Source organism: Falco peregrinus, chromosome 7 (genome assembly GCF_023634155.1).
Source record: "Falco peregrinus isolate bFalPer1 chromosome 7, bFalPer1.pri, whole genome shotgun sequence".
Classification (NCBI taxonomy): Eukaryota; Metazoa; Chordata; class Aves; order Falconiformes; family Falconidae; genus Falco; species Falco peregrinus.
In genome coordinates, this window is record NC_073727.1 from 85,121,698 (window position 1) to 85,148,126 (window position 26,429).

The 26,429-nt window shown below is 43.2% G+C and overlaps 1 protein-coding gene across 2 annotated transcripts; it reads right to left on the reverse strand.

The window, feature by feature from the left end:
* Positions 1-888: 888 nt before the first annotated feature.
* TBX18 (T-box transcription factor 18) lies at positions 889-25,534 on the reverse strand. Of its 2 annotated transcripts, none has more exons than XM_055811225.1 (8): positions 25,070-25,515; positions 24,105-24,360; positions 22,442-22,543; positions 19,361-19,532; positions 12,684-12,851; positions 11,430-11,494; positions 7,661-7,755; positions 889-5,197 (listed from the first exon to the last, which is right to left on the reverse strand). In XM_055811225.1, exons 1-8 carry the CDS (start codon positions 25,341-25,343, stop codon positions 4,473-4,475), a joined length of 1,857 nt encoding a protein of 618 aa, XP_055667200.1. In that variant the 5' UTR covers positions 25,344-25,515; the 3' UTR covers positions 889-4,472. The 2 variants fall into 2 exon arrangements, with proteins under 2 accessions (XP_055667200.1, XP_055667198.1); XM_055811223.1 differs by having other exon boundaries at positions 891-5,197; positions 24,105-24,288; positions 25,076-25,534.
* Positions 25,535-26,429: the final 895 nt, after the last annotated feature.

A 26,429-nucleotide genomic window follows, 5' to 3' on the forward strand; every position in this document is an offset into this window, starting at 1 on the left:
GAGATAGTTTTATGGCCAATGCAACACTGCTTTGCAAGAGTAAGCTGCGGCTACATAGGTCTTCTGTTTTTTTGGGTAACAAACATTTTTTCAGAGCATAAACATAACAGCACTGACAAAAGGCATCTAAAGCAAGTTGAAATCTCTAGAAAAGTTATTTTGTAACAAAGCAAGTCATCATCTCTTAAAAATGTGTGTTGTCTTGGCACGTCAGTGCTTTGGATTAACTGGGTAGCTGAGGAATATAGTGGAACATAATGCAGTACATGAAATTCCCTGTAGTTTTGCATACATTAAATTGACATACCAACAACTTGGTGTTAAATACAAGGCAAAATATTGAATGTGAGGATCACATTCATGCAAAGCTCAACTGACATGTCAAGATACTTTGTCAGCTGAAGTGCACAGTCAGCCCACAGACCATTACCTCATTATGATAAGTTGCAGTCGTTGATATTAAAACTTGGACTTCGAAGTAAACTTAAACATGGTCATTAAAGTTTGACAGCTTATTCTGAAAAGTGCAACAAAACAGCAGCTTCATATATGAAGCTGGTACATAAACCTCTAAAAGTAGCTACTCTTCAGCCTTTTTAAACACTTCGATAGACTAATTTGATATATTATCTTTACAGAAAAAATATACCCACAGAACCTGTGAACCACTTCTGCTGATAAGTTTCTTCTGTTGAACTGCTCATGGTATAGACTGGCTAGCATTAATGCCAAACACTGTCCGTGATTTTAAAGTTTCTCCTGTTGTCCTCTGTTGAAGCAGAAATGAGCCCTCTTATGGGTCTGATCAATCTATTCCAAAAAAGGCTCTTTATTAAAAACAGAAGCTTTCATTCTCTCTTGAGGCCTGATACTTATGATCAAGCATTTCATGCCTACTTCTCTTGCCCTAATTCTGGTCATTTGCAACAATGCTGGTGTTAAGTGACTATGAAACTCTAGTCTCTAAAGTAATCAGAATTCCAGGCCCTGTGCCCTATGTCACATGGAATCATTTATTGCAACACAATAGGAAATAAGGCCACTACGCATAACAGTATTTCAGGCGGGGAGAAATTTTGCTCATTGCTGGGTAACAGTATGTCCAGCTGATTAAAGGTTATATAATTGTGCCTTAGGAATCAATGGATTTTTGCATTTAGAATAAGCAGAACAAAGATGGAATATCCAAAGTAAAAGCACAAAGAGAAAATATGCAGGGAACCGAGCTCCTGATCACATGGAAGGGCTAACTTCCCAGATCCAGCTGATGTGGGGCAGCTGATCTTGGCAGCTGGGATGAGCTGGGCTATGAGGAACCAGCAAAGCTCCATCACTAGCTAATGAGCCCAGCAAGCTGCTTAGTCCCTTCTTCCCACATAAAAACCTCACAGCTCTGCAGTCAGTCCCAGCATCTTCTTGTACCCAACATCTGTTGTGACCTTTACATACAAATGACCGGAGAGGTTCAACAGCAGATGGTTAAACTGAACCATGCAAGAATTGTGGACTAGCTGGATCACTGCAGCTCGACATATTAAGTCTTTGAATTTCAGAGCTTACCTTAGAGTCAGTTCCTTTGGTCTCGCTGAAGTTGTAGAGAGAAAAAAAGAAGGCCCAAGTTCCTCAGATTTTCCAAATGTAGAAAAAAGTGTTTGAATACACACTTTAATATATTTTCTGTGGCATTTTTGTAAAATACAGATATATAATTATAGATATAATGCATATATAGCATTTACTATATTGATAAAAAGCTAGTCTTTTCACAATGACACACCAGTAAGTATTTACAGTATGATTCAAATTTTAAGGAACAAATGTTCCAAACAATATTGTGTGGTTATATGATAAGAATAATTTGAGGAAAAATAAGAAACCAGTTCTAAAAGACTCCCAGACGATAAAAGTACATACTCTTGCCAGGAGCACCTCCACGAACATCCACGCACAACCCTTTTTTCTTCCCCTTGAAGTAACGTGCATGATTTAGCTCTTCCACATTTCTACCTAGTCACAGCCCTTAAGATGACATGGATAACGATCTTTATCCTTTTTCAAGTACACATTAATTGTACCATCCTTTCCATGTAAAGATTTGTCCAACTGCAACACTTCAAAGTTTTGACTAGAGCAGGAATTACTATACACAAGTTTCTTGTTAATTTATACCAATAGACCTAGGACAATTTACATAACTGAAAATTTCTCCATCTTCTATACATCTTAGAACCATTTCACAAATCGTTAGTGTTAGGTTTTTGAATAGTGTTTTCAGCATTGCAGGTCTTTGCTAGGAGGTCTGCCTCAAGGGACACTGCAATGCCAAAACTAGCCACAGACCTGAAGTACATGAATGCTCTTTGTTCTCCTCATATATGAACACTACCTAGCCATTCACCTGTAATGTACTGTCCACAGTACAGCAGATGTAAAGATGACCTTAATCTTCAATGTACTGTCACCCTTTCCTGTGAGGCAGAGAAATGCCACTATCACATTTTACAGAAGAAAAAAAAAAAAAATTGATAGAAAGGCTGAGCAAATTGCCCAAGGTCACTTGGGAAGTTTGAGACAGCGAAGAAGCAAACGCACGTCTCTTCAACTGCATCCTCTTGTCCTTCCAGCTTTCAATAAAAACTTTCTACGTGTCTTCTTTAACATAAAAAAATATGTAACTATTAGAAATGAAGTCTTCTCCAGGCACAGACTTGAAGACTGCTGTGGCTTCTCTTCTATTCCCGAACAGTAAGAGGAGATAGCAAAAGGGCTGTTTCTGCATGTATTATCTACATCCCACTGCAGAAATATTAGCTGCAATGAGTCTTCCTTAAAGTGGGAGGTTTGCCAGAAAAGACACAGGAACTCTTAAGAAACACAACAATTCACCTTCAACAACAACAAAAAAATCTAACAGAGAAAAACGTAAAATCTGAAAGGCCTTATTCTCCTTCAATGCTGATGGAAGAAGCATTTTCAACTACATTTGTACCCACTTTATAATGCCTTTACATCATCAGCACAATATAAAGGAGGCTTAGCATACTGCTGAAGACAACCCGTTCTCTCAAGCATTAAAATCTGTTCTACAGCCTCCATGGTTCAGCTCTGACAGGCGGGCAGCTGAGAGGCAGCTTTCACAGCAGGACTCATGTGCACCCAGGCTGTGCAGGTGCAGACGAGGGCACAAATTTTGCCACGTCAAGTGTCTCCCCATGTTCTTGTCACTCTGGAGAAGCCTGGTCAGGAACACGTTGTGATCTGCATTCTTACAAGTGCCATTTAAAACCAGAACTGGGAAGGAAGGGAACCTCTCCAATTCCAGGGCAAAAACTGACTGAGAAACAGAGCAGCAGGGAGGCAGCTACAAAAAAGTTCTGCTTCCAGAAACACTTGTGGGCAAACTGGGTCATCTGCCTAATTGATACAGGCAATATATTTACGAGATACTGAGGATGGAGGACTTTTTGCCCTTATAAAAAAACCAAACGAACAAACAAACTCACACCCAAAACAACACACACACAAATGGATAAAACCAACAATGGAATTTCTCATCCTGCTCACTTTTTTTTCCTACATCAAACCTGCATTTTCCTTTAAAAAAGTAAAAATACAAAAACAAAGATACATTAGAATATCCTACTGTCCAGTAAATGTCTTATAGGCAATATTTATGGAGGAAAAAATGCATCAAGCCCTTCCTTTGATAAAAATGAAGCACCCCGAAGTTCATTCTGTACCAAGGAATGCCGCTGCTTCTGCCGTTTGTTTAAATTACTCCTATCACCACAAATTGAATATGCATTATTTGTCTTCAAATACCTAATCATAAATCTAGACTCATGCTGAAAAAGAAGAAAATCCTAGTGAGAATGCTGTGCTGTTGATAGACTAAAAACAGCATATCCTGAGAAGGCAAACTAATCTTTCCGTTTACTTTGTAAATAATCCATTAGCTAAACTTCTATTTTAGGCTGGATGCTTGATGCTTAACACTTAAAAGTCCAAATACCCTTCATATCCCTTGTAACAGAGAAGAAACTTGTAAAATGCCTTTGGTGCATCAGCTTATCATTCTACGAATGTTTTAAAGAAACTCACTAGTACTATAGGAAATGTAAGCGGGCTTGTTTGTGTTGTTTAATACTCCAAGTGTCATTTCATTCTTTAAAGGGGTTAGAACAGAGGAGGGGGAAAGGGGAGGAAGTCTTACTTAATTTGTTGCATATGTCTCAACGTGTTATGCAACTAAGTGTATTATACCAGAAAACTAAAGCAGTCTGTGCCGCAGCAAACTCTGTGTAACTCAAAATACAAGAATAATCTGGCCACAAGCAAGTCAAAAATTCAGTGAAACTTCCTCTCATATTATATATACACACACTTTACAAGCTACATCGAGTGTCCTTTCATATTCCAAAAGAAATACATTGTAGACACCAAACATACTGTACTTTTACTTAAAGGCTTCATCAAACCATATGTGCAGACACTTGAGAAGACGAGAGTGTTAAGCTTCCTAGGGTCCTAGAGTCAAAGAAATTCTGCTGCCCCCCACTGCTAAGTAAGTGCACTCCTTCCACGGGGGGCAACATCTGCCGATCCGTCATGGTTCCACTTGGCGAGGACCCCAAGAAACTTCCTTGGGAAGAAACAATTTTCTCAGGACTGGCAGCCAGTTTAGGGGATGTGGAAAAGTTATATCCATAGAGCGCACAGGGACTGTGCAGTCTAAACGTGTTGTAGGAGCCTTGGTGGGTTTGATTAGTGGTAAAGGCATTGCTGGATGGGGATGGCATGATGTACTGGAGCTGTGGAGACATCCCTGAAATCTGCATAGATAAGCCAGTCTGCGGGCAGCTGAATGCATCCCCATCATTGCCACCCATAGACATATTCACAGTTGTGCTACTTGACACACCAACATAGGAGGGAGTCCTCGGGGGTGCAAACGTCTCACTGGTTTGGTTTGTGAGCCTGTTGTAGGTTTCAGCCAAAGAAGTGCTGTATCTGTTCAGGGTCAAGCCTGAGCGGGCACAAGCTGTGTAGTCAGCTGGAGCAAGGCTACAGAGCTGGCTAGTGTTGGGACTGAGGTGGAAGGCTGGAGATGAGCAAGGGGAACCCGGTAAAAGGTGAGGATGGGTAGATGGCACTCCACTGCCAGATCCCTGGAGTAAAGTAGAGGAACCTGCATTTCCTGGAAGAGAATATTACAGTGTAAGCAGCGCATTGGGAAAGGTTCACCTCCTAAGTGACAGATCAAGGCCTTCGTCTTTCATAATAACCCTTGACATGAAACACAACCCAAATTCATTCAAAAAATGAATGCTTTTGCAACCACCACTCAATACTTACAGCTCCTGCCCAAAAGGTTAACTACTCTTTATTTGATACTGGAAGGAAATTGCGTGGCAGCTAAGAAGCAGCCAAGTGAGTACCACATCACAGGAAGCCTTCTTCCAAATGACAGATTTTGTATTGTCTATGCTTTTGCTACACACTGGAGTGTCTTACGCACTCTGTGCCTGACTGTCACTGTCAGAGCACCAGCTAAGGAATTGGCTCCTCAGCTCAGATGATAGAGGCTCCCACAGTTCAACAGCTTCAGGAAAGTTCACAACTTCAGAACAAAATTTCAGAACAAAACTCTTCCAACTTCAAACCAAAAAAAAAAAAAAAAATTGAGAACAAAACTACAAAACAACTTCAGAAAGAGTACAGGCTGAGTACTGTGCACAGCTGCTTCCTTTCTTGAACAGGTAAGTGGAGGTTTAGGTTTGCAACAAACTGACTGCAAACTATCATTTACCAATACCAGGACATTTTACATGACAAATACCAGTGCTGAATGCTCCTGAAAACGCACTACTTGCTACAGGTGAGGCCTTTCCTCAGGACTGAAAGTTTCCCAGCTGCAAGAAACATTTTCTTTTCTTAAGGGATTGTTATCTCCCCAAAAAATGAGTGTAGAAAAACTAATTTGGGCCTTTCACAGTCTCCCAGGTGGAAGGCACTTAACAAGGAAGACTCTCCTGTTTATGAATCACGTTAACAATCAAACAGTTTGATGCTGCAAAGAGACACACACTGTCAAACTAACAGGTTTTCACGATAGGTGAGCTAGTACAAGGAAAAATACATTATTAGTGAACTCTGCCTGCTGCTTCTTGCTCTGTTGACAGGACACCACAAGATCAAAGCACAATGAGACAATGCCACATTCCAGAAATCCTGGTGTAAGGCATACTTATTTTTCGTCCAGTCTGCATCAACACCTCTGCTACCTGAAGACAGGAACTTCCAGCATTAACAACCAGGACAAATTTCTAATGGGAACCTTCAACAAACCTCTAAACCACCTTACTGTCCAAGGTATAGACTAAAGATTTTGCCAGGATCCCAGCTCCCATCCTCTGAACATCAACAGTAACTTCAACAAGCTCCTTAACCTCAGGCAGCAGTAGAAAAGGAAACGGAAAGTTCATGGCAGCAGTTCCCCTGCTCTCAGTGCGGCTACATATAAACAGGGCAACACGGCTGGTCTGTCTCCTAGATGGATGAACTCCGCAGTGAGTTGCCCTTGAGTCTTACACAGTCTCACAAGGTATTTCAGGTCTGATGCTGACTTCTCATTACAGGTCTTTCTTATGAGGACTGTCCCCCAGGCCCATACTCCACTCAACGCTCTGCCAACCCTCATAAAACATATCTATGACTTGGCACAAAACCTCCTTTTTAACCATGATTGGGCTAAGTTGACAAAAGCGATTTTTGCGTATTTCCATATTTTCTGGATTTTTAGTCCAAAGGCAATTAATGAGTTTGCAATGCATTATCAAGAAAACAGGTAGGATGTTGGTAAATTTTTGTAGCAGAAAATGTGAATAATCAGAAGCATTATATCAGGTTTAGTTGGGAAAAGGCTGAGAGGTTTTCTATATGCATTGGCATACTGTGGAAATAAAGGAACTCAGAAAAGAGTAAAGAGACACCCCTCTCTGCCCAAACAGGCCAGTTAAGTATCTCGCTCCCTCACAGCACTACCTATACAATGGGGGAAGTGGAAACCAAGAGGTTACAGACTGGGGAGTAGGAAAAAGCAAAGTGGAGAGGAAGTCCATTTTTTCAAGCTCTAGGATGCAGATAACGTTTGTTGGGACTTTTACTGAAAATCTTTAGGTCTTTAAGAATTAAGAAGGCTTTCCAAGGAAGATACCCAATTAAGATTGCTACTACTTATTCATTACTGAAGAGGACATTTCTTCTCTCATTTTCTTTTTTTCACTCAAACACACAAGTAACTCCTATACTGGAGTTTGGATGTGTGCAAAGGAAGTAATCTATAAATGATCTCTACCTTGTGTATCCAGTCAGAACATAATGCTAAGGAATAGGTTGTTCCATCCTTAAATAACTGACATTCTTCTCCACATGTGATCTGATTTATCTTTACAACCTACCAGTTTTATTGACACAGTGGTTAAGTTAGCATTAGTTTTCTAACAGAATAACTCTGATGAGAGGTGATGGCCTACACTGGGGCTGGCTGGTTGCTTTTTCTCTGCAAGTGATACACTTACCTAGGCTTTTGTAAAGCATGATGGGTGAAGCTTTATCTTCATGCATTTTTGTTTTGAAAGAACACAAAGACCACCATTACCTTGTTTGGGTATCCCAGGTATATCTTCAAATGTAAGTGTCCTCAGTGAAGGTCTCCAGAAGGCGTAAGACTCTACCAGAGCTTCCAGTCCCATTCTACTTAGAACCAAAACATCACCATGTCATGAAAGAAGGCTGTACCTTGTCACATGTCTCTGGGTACTTTACCTCAGAAACGTATAAAAATTAATAACATTTCAGGATTACTCTGAAGTTCATTTTGCTTTTTAGAAGAGTCTTACATCCCTATCCATAAGATCACTGTGATACGCAGCCACTGGGCTGGAAGCACACAAAGAGTTTCTGAATTCCAGAAGGCTGGCTCTCTGTTTCAATGATTTTGGCTTTTTGGGGAAGGTTGTTTGAGGGGAGAGACCTGGCTAAAATGACACTGAATGTTTTCCTAGTATGATATTTCTTTAAGAGCAACAGCTCTAACGGCCAGAGGGATGATCTCCTATTTCTGCCTAGAACAAAGGTGATCCACTAACAGCTTCTGTTAAAATAGGATTACCAGTCATTATTGACGAGTTGGAAAATCACATGATGATCACATGATTATAGCATGAGCAAAGCATGGGTGTACTTCTCTGTTGCTACTAAAATGTATAAAGCAATGTTGTGCCTTGGTTATTAAGTGCTGAGCAAAATGCCTTTAGAAACTAAAAATTTTGTCATTTTCTTTCAACACTATTGTGACAAAATAAAAATAATTGGATAGACAATTGTGGCAGACAGTATTTGGAAGAATCTCTGTTTCCTGAAGATATAGGCTTGTTTGCTTTCTGATATAATTTTATGAATAATGTACCTCAGAGGTACAATTTTGCAGTTATTTTTGGCTGCTGGGCCCCAAAGGCCTGTTAAGTGTCAGCATCAGGCACACACGAGTGCTTGCCTTTGAGCAGCAGCACTCTGTGAACTCAAATTATGCAAACAGCCCAATTTGAAGCTACCAGCATGTTCTGCTGATACTGTTCTTCCCCACTGCATTTCCAACACGATCACAAATGCGTGTGAAGAAACATTTAGAAAGTATTTTATTAGCTGAACCTGGCCTAAGAAGATAGGCTTCATTTTCTGCTGTTATGGTGAATTTTCATTTCTAGTTAAAGCAGAGATAAAAGCCACCTCCTGGAGGAGTGTAGCCAAGGCGATAATTTATACAAGATGCCTTTGAACAATTTCCACATTTTATCACCACCCTAATTTATGCTATCAAATGGCCAAGTTTATTTAACAAAACAGTTATGTTTTTCCTGAAGTATTTAAAGGGAGAAATTCTGGTCCTTTCCTGAGTAAAAGTTTTTATAGGGTCAAACTTAAGGCCTAACTGAAGAACGAAACTATTCTCAGCACATAAATTCCGTTGCACTTTGCAAATGCACAGGGAATGCTTTTAAAAGGTGAAGCTACTGATTTCTGTAAAAGAGCCTGTGGGACTGAAGGAGAATGACCTGAAAGGGAATATTTTTAATTAAACAGAATTTTTGCATGCAGCACAGCAGAATGAGATAGCTGCAATAATTAAAGCAATATTGAAAAGTTGGATATAATGGTATCACAGTATTTTTATTTTACATTTTTCTTGCAGACTAAAATGCCTTGGTGATAAATACACCAGCTAGAACAATGATGATAACAGAAACTTAACATTTCATTTCAATATTCAGCAACAGAGCAAATTAATAATCAACTGCGTAAACCAGTAATTTAAATTAAAAAAGAAATTTTCCTTGACAATTAAAAAGCTGAGCTGCATTCCCAAACACACTTATTCGGTACCACACAGTCTATCAAAGAAAACAGCAATACTGACTTCAGTAACCCAACATCAATTTGCAATGGACAAGAGTTGGCAGTCACATCTGCAACAAGTGTGTTTGTCACAGTAAAAGCATTTAGACTTCATCCCAAGCCCGTTCCAAAACTCACAGAGGCTGGCACTTCCTACAGGACTGACCTCCTAATCCATTTCCATAAACTGTAACTTTCTTTCCATTAAAATACCCTGCATTTTTTCTAATGCCTGAATCAAACACTCCTAGAGCCGAACGAAAATACCCCTCTGGATACCCCCAGTCCTGCGACTGGGTTTGCATGGCTGCAGATGCAGTACTCTTACCGCACACCGTCCTCAGGTAATACCAGGGCTGCCCCACCGTGTTAAACGCAGTTCAGAACTGGTTTCTGTATGATTCTTTCCTCTCTGTTTTCAAGGGCATCTTCTCTTGTTTCATATAACGCTATGGAAGAAATTCTAACTCCACTTAAACTCAGAAGTTTCAGAGGAGTCAGCGTTTCACCCTTCTTAGGAGGCTCCTTAGTACTTATTTTATAGCTCTCCAAAAAGCATGCATCGCAGAGACACTGCCTACGGAGAGCTGTCACACTTCTCTGCCAAGTACACACAGCATGTTTTGCTTTTTCAGTCACTGCATGTATCTGGAAGTTACTGCTCACTTACTTTCAAACTAGAAGGCTACAAAGGAGGACAAAACTTTATTTATGCCAGTGCCTGGATCTTCTCTTCCAGGCCCCAGGACAGAGCATGGCCAATTGTTTCTTGCTAGAAGACAAAAATCTTAGAGAGCAGCAAATGCACAGTGCAAACTGAAGATACTTACAGTGAATTCCTGTAAATTTTTACAAGTACCCTACCCCTTCTATAACTGTTCATCTTCTAAAAACTACTCTCATCTACTGCCCAGTCTCAGCATTTAAATAACTCAGGTGGAAGCACAAAACAGGCTTTAATGCTGTAGCCTCCGCTAAAAGAGAAGCTCAATAAAGCAGCTACCAAAAAAATACTCTCTGAGCATTCCTACCAGCACACAGTCTGCTCCCCTCTCTGCAAGGCTAGATCATAAATATAGCAGCTGTAGACACCAAACACAATGTGGTCACTGGAACTGGTGTATAATATGCACCACAATGAAATGCTGCTTTTTTTAGCTGAAACGGTTTAACATACAATTCGTAACAGGCTTAAGTATTTTGCATTAGACAGTCTTTGGATAAAATACCTCATCATTACTGGCAGCAGGGACTAGACTCAAGTCTCCACTTTGCACTACTCAGATTCCCTATTGCTATTTTGAAAGATTCATGGATCAAGAGGGAACAAGCAATTAATCAATCCGACCGCAATGGAAGAGGTGGAAACCAGGCTCATTTCAAGGTCACCTATAGCCTAGTAGGAAAGGCATTCACCTAGGAAGTGGATTTAAAACTCCTTAGGCTAAAGAGCCACTTGAAGACAGGTCTCCCACCTCCTAGGTGAGAGTGCTAAACACTAGGTTACTGCACGAAACAACTTAGTTTCTCCCCCTTTAAGAGAAAACAACAACCCAATCATCCATACTAAATGCCACTTACATGCAAGAGAACCTGGACTTACAGTTTGACACTGCTATCTGCAATTTGTGTCTCCAGACAGAAGAAAGAGGAGATTTCAGGAGCAACCTGAAATCACAGACCTGAGTATGCACTAATTCCATTTGCACCCTTGATGGTATGCTGCTGCTTCCACCAAAAGAAAGCTTGAGTACATGAGTCAGGCCAAGTGCTAACCTGTTCTTGACCTAGATGGTCAGAAGAGTAGGAATGGGAGCCCACGACAGAGAATATTACTGGGAAACCTAAGTGGTCCCTCAAGGCGTCCGAGTCCTCAGGCTAACCTGTCTGTATTTACAGGTATTCCCCTCAATCAGCCTTCACAAACCACTTCTGTTAGCAGTAACAAACCCCCCTCCTTCCCCAACACCTACCTGTTCCGTCCTGAATCTCTAAACCCTTTGGCGAATGGATTCCTATCAATCTTCAGACGAGTAATCTGTGAGTATGATTACAGAAATTATTACCTGCAAATTCAGCTAAGTAACACACAAAATGACTCTCCTGACAGAATTAAGCCTACAGTGGAGTAGAAACATCTTCACATTTGCATGGTTTAAAAATGGCTGTCCTGAAACACAGCAAAATCAGGGCCAGCCTTCTGATCGGTATTTTTGCAAATCCCCAGAGAAGCTAGCAGGTATTTAATGCTACCAAATGGCAGGTTAGAATTCTTGAGAAAAATCTTCTGGCAAATGTCATTCTTCACCTCAGTGAGTATACTGCTTAATTGCAATAAAATGTATATTAAATTTTATTTCTGTACGGGTTAAGAAGTAAATGTGAAAAAAAGAGATTATCTCTAGGTTATTATCCTCCTCAAAAAAACCCCAACCATTCCCACCTCCACCCCCCAATACTTGTAATTTATTTAAATAAATGGGATAAGCACCAAATAATTATGTTTCAGTATTTACACGGCTCTCCTACTCTTCTGTAAAGACAGCAAGACACACATAATTTCCCCAAATGTAGCTCAAATAACTTACGTGGAAATGAGAAAAATTGTCACAACACTAACTACAGTGTCACTATGTATGTTAATACTTTAACCAATGGTAGTAAGAGCCAAACACTGGAGTCATGCTGTTTACTTTTGACTTCGAATCTGTGTGGATCCAGATAAATTGCAGTTACTAATACGTGCTGAATGTAGTTGATGAAATGACTGCAACTTTCTTCAGACCTCAGCCTCTCTGTTAAGGTCCTGACAGTTTTGAAATCACTGGAGTCAGGAATAAAAGTGCTGTAAAAATTCTATCCAGACATGTGTCTACACCTAAACGTATAAAAACACCTTTAGAAATTAGATTGCTCTTTGCCTTATGCTTCACTGCTGTATTTATAATTAAGACACTATTAACTATGCTAATTAGAGTGTGTGATCTCCATAATAAGAATGACTTTTTACATGCAGCATCTAGCCCACATAGCCTGATGTCTCAGCTTTAGCCTCCAGGCACTGCTGCAATACTACTACTGAAAGCTACTTGAAATATAAACAAAGTTTACACAGTGCTTTTTAACAAGTGATATAATAAAAGCATGCATCCTCTTTTCTTCTGTCTCGTACTTCCCTGGTCTACTCTGAAAAGCCTGTAAAGTGCTAAGCAGAAAGCCGAAGTTACCTGTTGATTTTGGTATGCTGTGACAGTAGTGAAAACTGTCTCTGGAAAGGAGAAGGCTTTCACCCCTTCTCCTGAAGGGATAGGCTTGACAGGGGACAGATCATCTCCACAATCTTTTCGGATGACATGGACACGAGGCTGATATTTATGCATAGAGTGAAGAATAATCTATACAGTCACGAAAGGAAAAAGATAACATTAGAAAGGGCACCCTGCTGTTTCAGGACTAATAGCTTTTTGGAACAGATTATGGTATGTGTTTACCGTGCCACTTACTGGAAATCAAATGTTTTCTTTAACCTCTGAAGGTTCTTATTACAGTAGTCTAATCCCTGTGCATTTATGTTATTGCCAACCCTAAACATTTAAAAATTACAACTCAAGAGCACCAAATTCAGAGACTAGCTCAAACAAAAACAAAAAAAAAAACCCAAAAAAAAAAAGGCACGAGTGAAGTCCTGGTCCCACTGCCCACTGGAATTCGGCAAGTTTTGTCACTTTTTTCCTCTGGACCCTCGATTTGATCTAACAGGATTAACAGCAGCAGCAGTTGCCTTTTGTTTTTGGAACCTTTGGGATATGCTCAAAGCAATATTTTTCCTGATATCCCGAAGGCTGGAAACATATCTTGTTTGGAACATGCGCTGAGACTCTCACACTCTGAAGAAGCAGAAATACAGAGTAATATAATACCAAAACCCAAATTTTATGAAGTGTTAATAACCCTAGATCTATAATACAGACAATGAGTAATAAATACACAAACCCCTCCCAGCATACAAGAGCTCAATTAAGGATAAATGATAAAACGAGAAGTATATGAACTCAGTGCATAAAATTAAATACAAATACCTCTTGCTATTGCTCCCAAATTTGAGAGGAGATTTAAAACACAGAATTTTTCCTCTATTTTACTCCATTTCAGCTAACCACTACTAAAATAGAAGATTTCAAGAAAAAAAAATAATTGGAAGCTCGACTATTATTGTTGGAAGGCCGAAGACGTTAGTAACCCGATAAATAAATAGCCCTATGGCTACTGGCCTGTGGAACCACTAATCAACATTCAGGGGAAGCTTTTTAATTTCCTGCTCCTTGAGTAGCCTCAGAACGTACATGTGCTCAGGCACTCAACAAAGCCCCTATGCCAGACATCGTGGAAGTTCATTCATCCAAATGACATAGAGGACATTACATTCGTTTGGATAAACTAGAGTTTGGCTAGTTTAATACACTTGGTCCTGGCCAGACGACATGACCTGGGCTTGGATAAGCCAAGTTTCTGGATAATCAAGGGGTTTATTAGCCTGTAAGTAAGGTTTTGACAATGACATCACGGACTCCAATTAATTTGCTCAAGGAGTGCCCTATGGGTGTTCTCATATGAAGCCTTTTCCCAGTTTCTGAAATCTTGAACAGAGCAAGATTTTTATCATGCAAATGTATATCCTCTTTTATAACACTTCTTTCGGTTCTCCAGGGGCAAAGACCTACAAAATGAAAATGCAGGGAGGATCGCACATTCCTGACCCTGTTTTTCTGCAAACACCCAGCAATACCAGGAGAGATACTGGTGCAACAGAAAAAAGAAAAATCCTCAAGGAAAGCTCTGTTCCACTGTTCAAACCCACCGTTATTCTGTGCCTTGCATTTGCCTGGGTGCCCCTGAGCGTGCCACGTTCGGCTCCCACCTGGATTACTTTACCCCACCAACTCTGCAGTGCAAACTACCGCTGCAGATACGGCGGGTTTGACCATACGCAACGATAAGCCAGGCAGCTACCAACAGCTCTGCCCACGTATCAGAACAAGTAAAGTCACACCAGCGTGGAGATGAACACCTCCTACTCCTTATCTAGGTGGCTATTACAGCTAAACTGATCCTTGTTGTCTCTTAAGAGCAACATGGCTTGACTCTGTGCTATACTGAAATTTTCTGTGCTGGCACACTGTTAGACAATTAGCAAATCCACAGCAAGAAATATTTTTTTCCTTGATTTCATAAGATGCCTTGTACAATGGGATCTTTGTTAATGATCAGGATGCTGAATTCTAAATAAATAATACATAACTGCAGAGCCCTGGTGAATTAAAGAGCAACACTATGAAGACAGGATATAAAAGGAGGGGCAGATGCAACACCCACTCCAAAAACCACTTAGCTCTATTACTCTAAGCATCACCTAAAGCTACTGTGAAAAAAAAGCTGAGGAAAAGGAGATTCCAGCTTTTCATTTGCAGTGCTTGCACATTTAACAGCACGGATGGGATCTAACAGTTTAAGTGTAGAAGCAGCAACTTTCCCTTCGTACCCTTAAAAGCCAACAATAAAAAAACCCAACGAGAACAAGTCCCACCAAATGCCAAACATGAACTGGCACTACTTTCAACTCACGGTTGAAGAGTCTGCCTCTCTCTACAAACCCCTCACAGGGGAAGACCAAAACACTTCATGGCGGCATAAACGTTTCCCGCCAAAAGCAAAATTACACTTTGACCACGGCAACTGTCAAGACATCGCTATCAGTTGGAAGCGCCACAGTAGGGAGACCACAGGTAGGCAGCAGAGCAAGGCAACAGCCCGGCAAAGCAAAGGTGACCAAAGCACCTGTGCAGACACACAAAGCTGGGTTTACCTTTGCAATGTGGCTTTTGAGAAATGCTGCTGTGATGAGGTCTCAGAGCTGACCATGAGCTTGGGCACCAACATGGCACAACCATCACAGCCAGAACAAGCGAGAGGCCAATACTTTTTCGCAGGGGAGATACCAATCCTCCAGTAGCTCAGCAGTGCACAGACTGCACAGTCACCTCCCCACCACTGGCATGGTCCTCATCTTGCTGCTGTGTTTGCCAAAAATCCTCCTTTCATCCTCTTCGCAAAGCCCATGCGTTCAGGCTTTCTGCAGTCAGGGAAGTATGTGGGGCCGAGGAGCATGGACTCCCTCTTCACAAAGACAAAAACTGCAAGTGCAAACGCTGATGTTTCCCAGCTTTTCGTTGTGACAAGAACATATAACTACCCATTGACTGTAAGCAGAGCTCACTACTTAGAGCCAAGTCTGGGCAGAGTAACAGTGCGCCTCTGCTTCCAGCCTCACCCCACTTTCAAACAGGAAAAAAAAAAAAAATAATCAGCCACCAAGGAACAATTAGCACGCTAACAGCCTCATTTTCACTAAAAGTTAAAAGATGTTCCTCTGCATCAAAAAATACTCAGTTGAAAAGCATGGAAAATAGCATCAAAAATACTCTCCCCTCCCCCCCCCAAATTCAGATTAATAACTGCATCAAAATAGAAAAATCAGCCAGCTCTAACCAGCTAGAGGGAGAGACTGCTTTTACAATGCAGCACTCACTACACAGATGAGAGATGCATGAGAGCCGTTAAAAAAGAGCACCGAGACCACGCGCTTCTGTCAACTGCAAAATGCAGGTTTACTTTTTCTTAGCATCGAAACTCTGATGAAAGACACAAATGCCGCAGTATGTGTCTTCACGATGCCATCAGACCTTAACACCTCTGTAAGCACACCATCTTTCCAAAGCGAATTCACCGTGGGACTCCCTTTTGAGATTAAAAACGCACAAGGGAAACATTTCCTTACAAATTTTGCTTGATCTCCTCAGCCTGCAAGTGGAACTCATGTATGAGAGAGTGTCCTACGTGCAGATGTACTTCAAAATCTCTCTACGGAACAGCGCTATAAAATTACGTTGTCACAAACTCCCACTCAAAATACTGATGAAAATAGCAGCAGGCAGCAAGGCGCCCGGAAAGCGTTCGAGCAGCAAAGCAAGTTGTCTTAGAGATGGCTGATCTCCTTTCACAAGAAGCTAATTCCAGCCCAACGCAACGCAAGGGGAGCTGGCTGCCATGAACTATTACCGCAATATAAATACTGCACAGGAATACTACCTTAGCATCTGTTTACAAATACCACCCCCATTTCCACGGACATGGGCCACTTCTCTCACTGATTCTGAGAGTTAATACCCTGGAATAGGATAATGGGCTCTGGGCTGATCTCATGAAAACTCCCTACCTCAAAGCCTGCAAGATCAAAACCTAGCCCTGGGATTTTAATACAAAAACTCTGCAAATGCTTACACCTCTGAGGAGCACGGCCAGAATAAAGGAACAATTTCAACAACGATTAAAGCCCCGCAATTAGACAGCATGAAAAGCACACCCAAAGTACAACAGCAAAGCCCAACACTGCTTGAACTTCTTGGGGGAACAACGGCAGAGTGTAGAGACCCCACTAAGGCTCCTCTGAGCCGCTCTGCCTAAGCAGGAGGAGAAAAAAAACAACTTTCTAATAATCTAAAATACACCTCACCTCCCATACAGGGGTGGGAGGGTCAGAACACCTGATGTAAAAACAAATATTTGAGGGACAGTGCAGCCTTGACCCCTAGATCTCCTAATCCCCCATCCCTCACCCGGTACCCTCTTGAGAAAAATGGTTCCTTCCTGCTTATGAGAAACAATTGGTTTTTATATTCATCAAAAATATGATTATTCGTTTTCCATTATTGCTGGAGGCATTCAGAGGCTACATAGCTTTTTCAATACAGCATTCCACACTACCATAGTTTTAAAAGAAAAAATGTACCCATTGGAAGAGACACTTTTCTGCTTTCTGCTTTTGCCTTTTCTGGTAATTATGAATGACATGTTTGCAATTTCCCAGATTTGAGAAATATGAAATTATTTTACAGTCATCCTTCTTTTGTCCTTTTATTTTAATACTTAAATTTCCATTTTGGGGAGGAGGGGTGCTGCCGTAGCTCTGAATCGGTTCAATGTGTCTCAGATCACTGTACTAGGGCTTTGCTTCACTAGTTTCCAAATCCAAACACTTAACTAAAGACCAGAAAATTTATATCCCCCCACATTATGAATAATGGTGTGCAGTGTACACTACACAGGTTTCAGTGCAGAATAGAAACAAAGCTAAGATCTGGGATGGAAAAGTACAGTAATATAATTCTCTGCATAGCCGAGATTTTATCACAGGGCAGTTTTCGACTGCAAGTGCTTGGGTGGACCACAGTACCCACGTATCGCCCCTCTGAAACGAGGGAGTAGAAAAACCAGCTGGCCTGCTCTCTGTTGAAAAAGCAACATTTTACCCATTTGCATCCACTTCAACTTTTTAAAGCCCTTACAATAGACTCAGGACTCAGAGAAAGCAACTCCCACTCAAGAAGAGTCACAAATACACAAATGTTGGGGAAACTAAGGGAACTACTTGTGTTAACCTTCACTCAAATGGACGCTGCTGAATGAGACCCCATAACTAATTCTGGAAAGAAGTGATAAAAAATGTCCTCCTTACAAGCCTAAAGAAAAGCACTGCTAACTTAAGAGATGTGAATACCCTCACGTTCTTTTTAAGGACGAGTGCAATTAAATTATGAACAGTATTATATGAAAGAGAGGCTTTTTACCCTTGTTATCACATTCGGTAGCTCAGTCTAGCCAGTCTCCCGTATTCCTGCTTCCGTAACATAAACAGTTGTAGCTCCTGCACACGTTAATCTCCCTTGCAAACACAAATGGGGGGGAAAAAAAATCTCATACCTAAACTTGGAGTATGTATTGACAAAATATATGACTTAATGTCACAGAGTTACAACCACACTGAAAGATGCATGTAGTATCTTTGTACTCTGTGCCAGGTACGTTTCCTTTCACTCCCTTCCATGAAGGAGAAAGTATCCTGGTTAATACATCGGGCTACACTAAGGACAATGGAATCCACATCCTGTCTCAAAACTCGCCTCCAACATCTTAAAACTCTGCCACTTGGAACTCGATGCTCCTTCTGAAAGGAAGCCAACATTTGCCATTTATTACAGGATTTTTCAAAATTAAAGACTTCACCCTGACTAAAAACAATTCTCATTTTTAATTATTTCCTAAGGTGTCAAGCAAAACTATTTTAGGCATTGGTGGAGAGATACTGGCTTACATCTGTCATGTTTCAACAGTTTTGAAGAGAAAAGGAAATATTAACATAACACATTTTGTCACATTAGATAATGTCATAACTAAACAATTTAGAACTTGCAAACAGAACACTCATACTGCATACGTCTTCGCCAGTTTTTTCAGAAGTAATGAGCCTCAGCTGTGAAAGGGTCTTGCTTCATAAGGTATGTAATAAATCATTATCGGAGCGAACCCAGCTCCCATGTTGTTCGTTTTTGACTGCAATTCTTAACACCTCATGGGATTTCACACAAATGTTTAGGTTAAGAAAATAGTTAAGTGTATTTTTATTCACATGAAGTTATTACACACTATTAATGTTTCTTCTAGCCACTTGTGAATTTCAGCGTCCTTTTTGATCGGAGCAGAAGTTGCAAGCAACACACTCAGTGGGAAAACACGAGAGCAATTCTGCCCCTTCGTATTAGGCAATTTAGCCTTGTAAATTCTTACTTTGCAGAAGGAGTTCTGTTTTTGAGGGGGGAGTAAAACAGCAGGCTCTAATAAGCAGTTAATTATTGGAGTAGAAAGTAAGCAGATTTTAGATCTGGACACTTAAAGTTCCAAAACAGCTTTGAAAAGTCAAGCCTATTTCTGGCACCCTGAAGCTGTACGTCAGTCCCTCAAGGCTGAGCAATGTGCCTACATATAATACTGCAGAAGAGCAAGTACTCACATGCCCTTGATCATCCAGCTCATTATTGGTAAGCTTCAGTTTGTCAAAGCTGATCACTTGTCTCATCCACGTCTCCCCAGAGGCGGGTGAATCAGGGTGAATGTAAACACGAGGTGGTACCGGGGAGTCAGCATTACCAGCCACCATCCACTTGGAGCTATGATAAACATACCTATAAAAAGAAAACAAATACCATAACCACAAAACCTGAAATAATTTATCAGACCCATTCAGTATTAATAAATTCGGGCCCATACATACAGCAAGAACCCACCAATTAACAAAACATGAAAGGGCAATAAACGTGGGGGGGTTTAGTTTGAAAACATAGCTGTGGTATCTGCAAAATTAAGGTTTAAAACCATGCTCTGGTCTGACCTTAGTCATCTTAAAATCAGGAACAGTCTTAACACTACGCTTCCACACCGAGTTTTAAGCTGGTGTCAGTTCATTGATTGCTACAGCTCTGCTCTGAATAAGCATCAGCAAACAGGGAAGAATCTGGTCCTTCATTTATCAAGTCGAGTAGTGATTCCATATTTGGAAGATTTAACATGTTGAGTCTAATACAAGAGTCTATAAATAAAGCTATTGAAGGGAAAGAACATTATGATTGGGAAAAATAATGAAACTATGTCAAACTATGCTCTTGCTATTTCTGCAAGACCATATTAATTGTCTTGGATAGCATTGCAGAAAGGCTTAAAAATGAAAAAACACAGCCCATATTTCTTTTGATAGGCCAATGCTGACAATGTAATTTTCTAATAAAAATAGTGCCTGCTTTGGTAGAAAACTTATTTTGAAAGCAGACACTTCACAGGGCAATTTAAAGCACACTAATTAACACCTTCAAGGTACTTTTTTCAAGTACAGTAAAATTTAGGTAATCCAGCTGTATTTTTTACTAAAAACAAGGCAGACTTTATCAAATCATATGTTTGCACAATTCAGTTCCTTATTAGAAAAAGCCAAAAGACAAAATGGGACATTAAAACAAAATGATCCAATACATGCATCACTCTGTACAATTCATATCAAGCTGTACAACTAAGATCTAGCATAGTGGTGAAACTCTCTCCTGGAAACAAATTATCAACCCCAGATCCCACAGTCAACTGTTGTACCATTTTTCATTTATGTTATATTTCTTGGTTTATACTAAATATATGCTTTCCCTACAAAAGTAAATAAAGTCACAAATACACATAACAATATATTGAGCAACAGCTTAAGCTTCCAAGTATTTACAACAAGGTCCAATTTTGTTAGAAACCTAGACCTAGATGTAGTTTTCTTCATTTCCATCTAGTTTTGCTATCTGCTAGGACAGCTAAAGACTAGGCTCCATGTGGCTGCTATTGTATCTTTCAAATGTAAAGATCTCGAGGCAGTCTGTGAAGCCACATGAGCAACTAAAGTTAAAATAACAGCCAGCAATAAAAAAAAAATGGATTGCACAGTGAAGAATGAAAAGCGGCATCAAGTAAAACATGCAAAACATTAATATGGGAAAGGAAGAGGCGTGGTACTACAACCACGAATTACAGAAATTTAAATTTGCCAACGAAGAAAATACTGCCCTTCGCACAACTTCTGCAAGTGACTTCAGTTATCTGGGCATCACGTATCGCACTGGGCAGACAGTGCAGCTCAGTATGACCGTATTTTTTTTTAATGAAATTATGTTTAATGAACTCATATCCAATAGAACTGTTTTTTACTGTGAGTATTAACGTTTTTATTCAATTTGGAATAATTACCTCACTTTATAAGAGTTAAGGAATTGCTCAGACCTTCTAGGAACTGTATGTTTAGACCGCGAAGTAAATGCACACGTGCAACAGAAAGCAAGAAAAAAGGGCTTTCATTTGAGCTGCACTGTACTGGTCCAAAGGAAAAAACATTTCTTCCCTATGGTACAGTCAGAAAAGCCTCTCATAACTGCACGTACTGGACATCCTCAGCACTGGTACCTGCACCTGGTTGAAAACCACAAAATCTAAAATGGTCCTAAGAAATGTCTTCTACACCACACGAGAAAAGGACAAAATTGCAGTCAATGAGGTAAGGACATGCAAAAGCCACAGGGCAGTGTTTGCTTAGGAAACCAGGCAGCATTCCTGCAGAACCAACCTTTTAGTCTTAGTCTGAAATATTCCTGGTTCTACAGTTAAATCTGCAGTGGTTTTCCCTACATTATACTAAGTATAGGGTTGAAACAATCAAACCAGCAATTGGTAAGGACCTGATCCTGCCTCCACTATACTACTTGGCCAGGCTCCTCCTGGCTACTACGGAGCATGGGATCGCATCTGTAAAGTAAGACCTACAAAACACCTACAACTGACAATAACTGCTGCGGGCCCAATCCTGCAAACATTTCTACAAAACCAGTGGTTTCAGCAGAGTTCAACTAGCTCCCTCAAAACACGACTGCCCTCAAAACACTAAGTGTCAGCACATAATCCTTACTTTGAAGTGTTAGAAGAGCAACTACTTTTGTTCCTCACATTATTCTTCAGACAATAATGACATTAATTCTTTAGAAAACAGTAATTAGAAACATTACCCTTTTGTGAATCTAAGTGAACAAATATCTAAGTGATAAACAGCTTTTAAATTACTTTATATGATCAGTTTGAAGTTTGATCAAGAAAGCTTACATGCCATTGAATCAGACATCCATGCTATTAATGTTATTAGTTAATGTTAATGTCGTTTATCACTAGGAAAATCTGCATTTTCATATTTATTTGTTGATCTGAAATAATTGCCAATGACATGATAAGGAATAAAATATGGTAATATTTCCTGACCGCACTTAGAACTGAGAGCCAAAACCTGAGCATCTGCCCACAGTGCATATGCAATATAAAGCAAATGCAAAAAGAGCCTGAACAGAAATTGTAGTTGGTTTTGCATACCTAGCACAATTTTATTTTTTTTAAATACACTGGGACGAAAATAGGAATCTTCAGGAGAGTTAAACAGGAACTTCTGCTAATTTATATAGTGTTAATGGTTTTTTTCCAACTGCCAAGCTTGCATCATATATTTATTGCCTTAAAGTCACCATACCTGTATCTTTTGTTATCCACTGGCACAATATCCATAGCAATATAATACTGCTGATGTGGGTCTAAACCTGAGATCTTCACTCTCATTGCGGGAAACATCCGCCTGAACATGGAAAGAGAGAGGTCATTTTTAATATGAAACAGACTCGGGGACGGTTGTTTAGGAAAGGCAACCAGTTCGTGGGATTTTTCTCGTTCTTCCTTTTAGCCTACAGAGTCCTTTCGGACGATTATAGTTACATAGCCATGAAATGGCCCATTCGATATGTCAAAACAGATTTCTAAAGTGCATTTACTCGAACAATGCTTCGTATGTTTTGGGATACGCTTTGGGAGTACAGCTATTACCACATCATTTCAACTTTATTGTTAGACAGTAAATCATTCGGGTTTGAGACCCGACTTTCGCAGTACACGCATTTAAAGCCCGTTTGAGATGTTAGCTGGAAATCTATTTCTGGAGATGTGCAAACACCCCCTCCACCCAGGAAGCCAAATACTTACAGAAACGCAAACTGCCACTGAACTTTCAACCTGACAGCAGCCAACGGTGCTATCGTTTGTGTAGCAGCAAACTTGGAAAGCTAAATCCACGGTGATACAATTGTAACACCGCAAAGAAGCAGTTATACAAGCCAACGTGCCACGCTGTAACCCAACAATATGGTCTTTATTGAGACGGGACTTCCTGTCTGCAACTTACTAAAGGTGAAGTGCAAGAGCTACTCTGTCTTTGAAAGGTATAGTAAAACTTCTTTATTGAAAGCAGAAACGAATCTACGAGGTAATTTTTTTTTTTAAAAAAAAAAGCAACAAAAACACACACGCACACACAAAAAAAAAACCAAAAACAAAACCGACAAAACATTCAAGATTTAGATCTTTCTGAGGAGAAATCGGAGTAATTAAGCGATGTGCTGGTTTTAGCATATAAATGCACTTTTTAGCTCACGTTCGGCATGCCTTTGATCAAGAAACTTCATTGTTGAAGGAAAAAATAAAGGGGGGGGGGGGGGGAAGAAACGTCCTAGGGACAAGCTGACTGCGAGCTACTGAAAGGTCCTTTTCTGTATTTTATAAACCTGAAAGCCATTCCAGTTTATTCAGCATTTGCTGCCGTTCTAGAATACATGTATGTGTGCGTATATACGTATAAATCAATTAAAAGTCGCTACTGGAAAGAAAATCCCCATCTCCGTTATTCCTGCACAAGCAGCAGGGCAAGCCTGGCCGCGGTTAACTAGTTTTCGCTGTAATTTCAGTGCACCTGTGAGATAAAGCAGAAATTCCCCGGCCGGACCCTCTCCAGACAAACGTTGCTTTGTGCCGTCTGGGGCTGCATTTCAATCATTAATAAAGCCCCTCTGAAAACGCGGACGGTAGCATATGGATCGAATAAAATATGGTTTTGTGATTTCTAATAAGTTCAGATACTTTGGTGCTACCCCAGGTTGTTACCACCCGCATTCCCCTGGAAAGGGGGACGCGCTTCCCCTCGGAGGACGCGGCGCGCCCCGAGGAGCAGGACGCCCGCCCCGCCGCGCGCCCCCGTGCCCGCCCGCCGCCGCCACCTGCCTCGTAACCCCGGCGTCCCCGCGCCGCCCGCTTTGATGTGCCCGCCCGCCCCGCAGCTCCCGGGCGGCGGCCCCGCGGGCGCCCGTTACCTGCCCGCCTTGGTGATGATCATCTCGGTGCCGATTTCGTGGAAGCGCTTCCAGAGCTCGGCGCCCTGCAGGTCCACCCGCGGCGCCTGCGGCGTGGGCAGCGGCGAGCCGGGCCTCGAGCCCTTGGCGGAGCCGCCGGGGGAGGCGGGCGGGGAGGCCGCCAGGAAGCCCTCCTCGCAGCCGCCTGCGGAGAGAGCGGAGAGCGGGGGAAGCGAGGGGGGCCGGGGAGCGTGGACCTGCCGGGCGGGGGGGCTCCCTCAGCCCCAGCCGGGCCCCGCCACTGCGCCGGGCCCGGGCCTGGGCCGCGGCCTTGCGCACCGGGACGGGGGACGACCCGAGCGGCGAGAGCGGCTCCCCGACGCCGAGCTCGGGGCGAGCCCTCGCCGGTGCTGCGCCGCGCCGGGCCGGGTCGAAGCAGCGAGCGGCGGGTCCGCGGTGCGAGGCCGGCGCCGCGTTTCGTTTGGGCGCGTTTAGCGTGACCGCTGCCGGCCGCGGCCTCCTGCCCCCGCGGCGTGAAAACGCGGTCCCGTCCGTGTGCGGTCCGCTACGGGCACGCATACACGTCTGCTGCGTGTGTCTCTATCTACGCGCACACAGCTGCCCACACACTCGTAGCAGTTACACTCATACATGCACTGTACAAGCGCTGTTCCCCCTCCTCGCAGCCCCCGGCTGTTGCTCCACCGCGCTGCGGCACCGCCAGCCCCGCTACAGGCGCCCCGCTCCCTGCCGGGCCGCCGGCCGTGCCCCGGGGCGCGCCGCGGATTCCAACCGGCAGCGCCGGCAGGAGCAGGCACCGGGGTGCCCGGGCCGTGCCGAAAGGCAGAAGGAACAACGTGCAGAGAGAGCGCCGGCTGCGGCTGGGGGAGCGGGGCGCCGGGGCCCGGCCGGCGGAGCGGGCCTCCCGGCCGGCAGTCGTGACGAGAGGCGGCCGCGGGCAGCGGCGGAGCGCGGAGCGGAGCGGCACTCACCGGCGGGGGCGCGGGCGGCGCAGCCCAGCTCCATGTCGCCGCAGGTCCTGCCGGCGGCGCCGGCCACCGGGGAGCTCTTGGCGCAGCAGCCGCTGCCCCCCTCGTCCTCCGCCGCCTCGTCCTCGCCGCCCAGCTTCCGTCGCTTGAGCTGCCGCGGCGGCGGCTGCTGCTGCTGCTGCTTCTCGGCCCCGATGAGCGCCTCCACGGAGAAGGCGTGAGCCTTGAGACTCATGGTCGTGCCGGGCGAGGACCGCCGCTTGTCGGCCATGCCCGCCCCACTACAGCCCGCGCATCCAGGCGCGCCGCGGCCGCCGGCACCGGCACCCGCGCCCGGCCCGCCGCGCCGGCCGCCCTCCCGTCCTCCCGACCGCGCAGGCAAGGGGCTGGGGCTTTTCCTCCCCTTTCTTTTTAAATCCGAGTTATCAGCCAAGTTTGGTTGTTTTTTTTTTTTTGGGGGGGGGGGGGTTGGTTTTGGTTTTTTTTTTTTTAAGAGAAAAAAAAATCTATTCCTTTTTGCAGATGCGCTCCTTCTCTCCCCCTCCTCCTCCTCCTCCTCCTCCTCCTCCACGTTCTGCCCCGTCTGATGGGCCAGGCAGGACTGACATGGGTAACAAACGCTCTGCGGACACAAATTAGGGCTTGTAATTGAAATTTGTTGCCTTGATCTGTCAGCACTTCCAGGCAGGAGACCGGTGGGAAGAACTCGCTCATTAGTGTCACTGCGGCGGCGGGGGCAGGGCGGAGCCGCGGGGCGGGGGCTGCCACGGCCCGGCCGCCCGCAGCCCAATCAGAGCCGCTCCGGCCCCGCCGCCCCGGCCCCGGCCCCGCCGTCCCGGCCCGCCGCCTACCAGGGGGCCCCCGCCGCGGCGGCCGGGCGGGGGTGGGGGGCGTCCCGCCGTCCCGCGCCCGCCCCCGCCGCCCCGTGCTCCCCAGCCCGCGGCAGATGCACCCCGCAACAAACGTTAACGAGACTCCCCCCCGGGGTTCGGGGGACCGGGCTGGCCGGAGGCCCCAGCTCCCTCCGAAACGCAGAGGGAAGGGGGGGCCCTCCCGGGGCGCTGCGTTTCGCTCGGGAAAAACCGTTCGGACTTAAAAAAAATGACTTTGGGCCCTTTCTTGCTGTTAGAGATCAGTAATTATTGGTATTGTTCAGCTGCCGCGCCCGGAGATTAATCGCGTTGTTACTCAGACGCTGGCCGCAGAAGGGCTTCAGCGCAGCATCCATAGCCCCCTCTAAACCCAACCCATTAGGCGCTGAAGCTGCAATAAAAAGAGAATTAAACCGAACCTTGTATGAACATCCATGCAGCCAGCCGCAGCAACTTTAATAATAATCATATTCAGGTGCATAGAA

Excerpts from the sequence above, each read along its gene's own strand:
- TBX18 (XM_055811225.1), bottom strand. The coding sequence starts at position 25,343 with ATGGCCGACAAGCGGCGGTCCTCGCCCGGCACGACCATGAGTCTCAAG. Across the intron at positions 24,361-25,069 it reads CCGCGCCCCCGCCGGTGAGT|GGAGCCCCCCCGCCCGGCAG; the intron begins GCCGCTCCGCTC and ends GCTGGGGCTGAG. Across the intron at positions 11,495-12,683 it reads CAGCATACCAAAATCAACAG|ATTACTCGTCTGAAGATTGA; the intron begins GTAACTTCGGCT and ends TCATACTCACAG.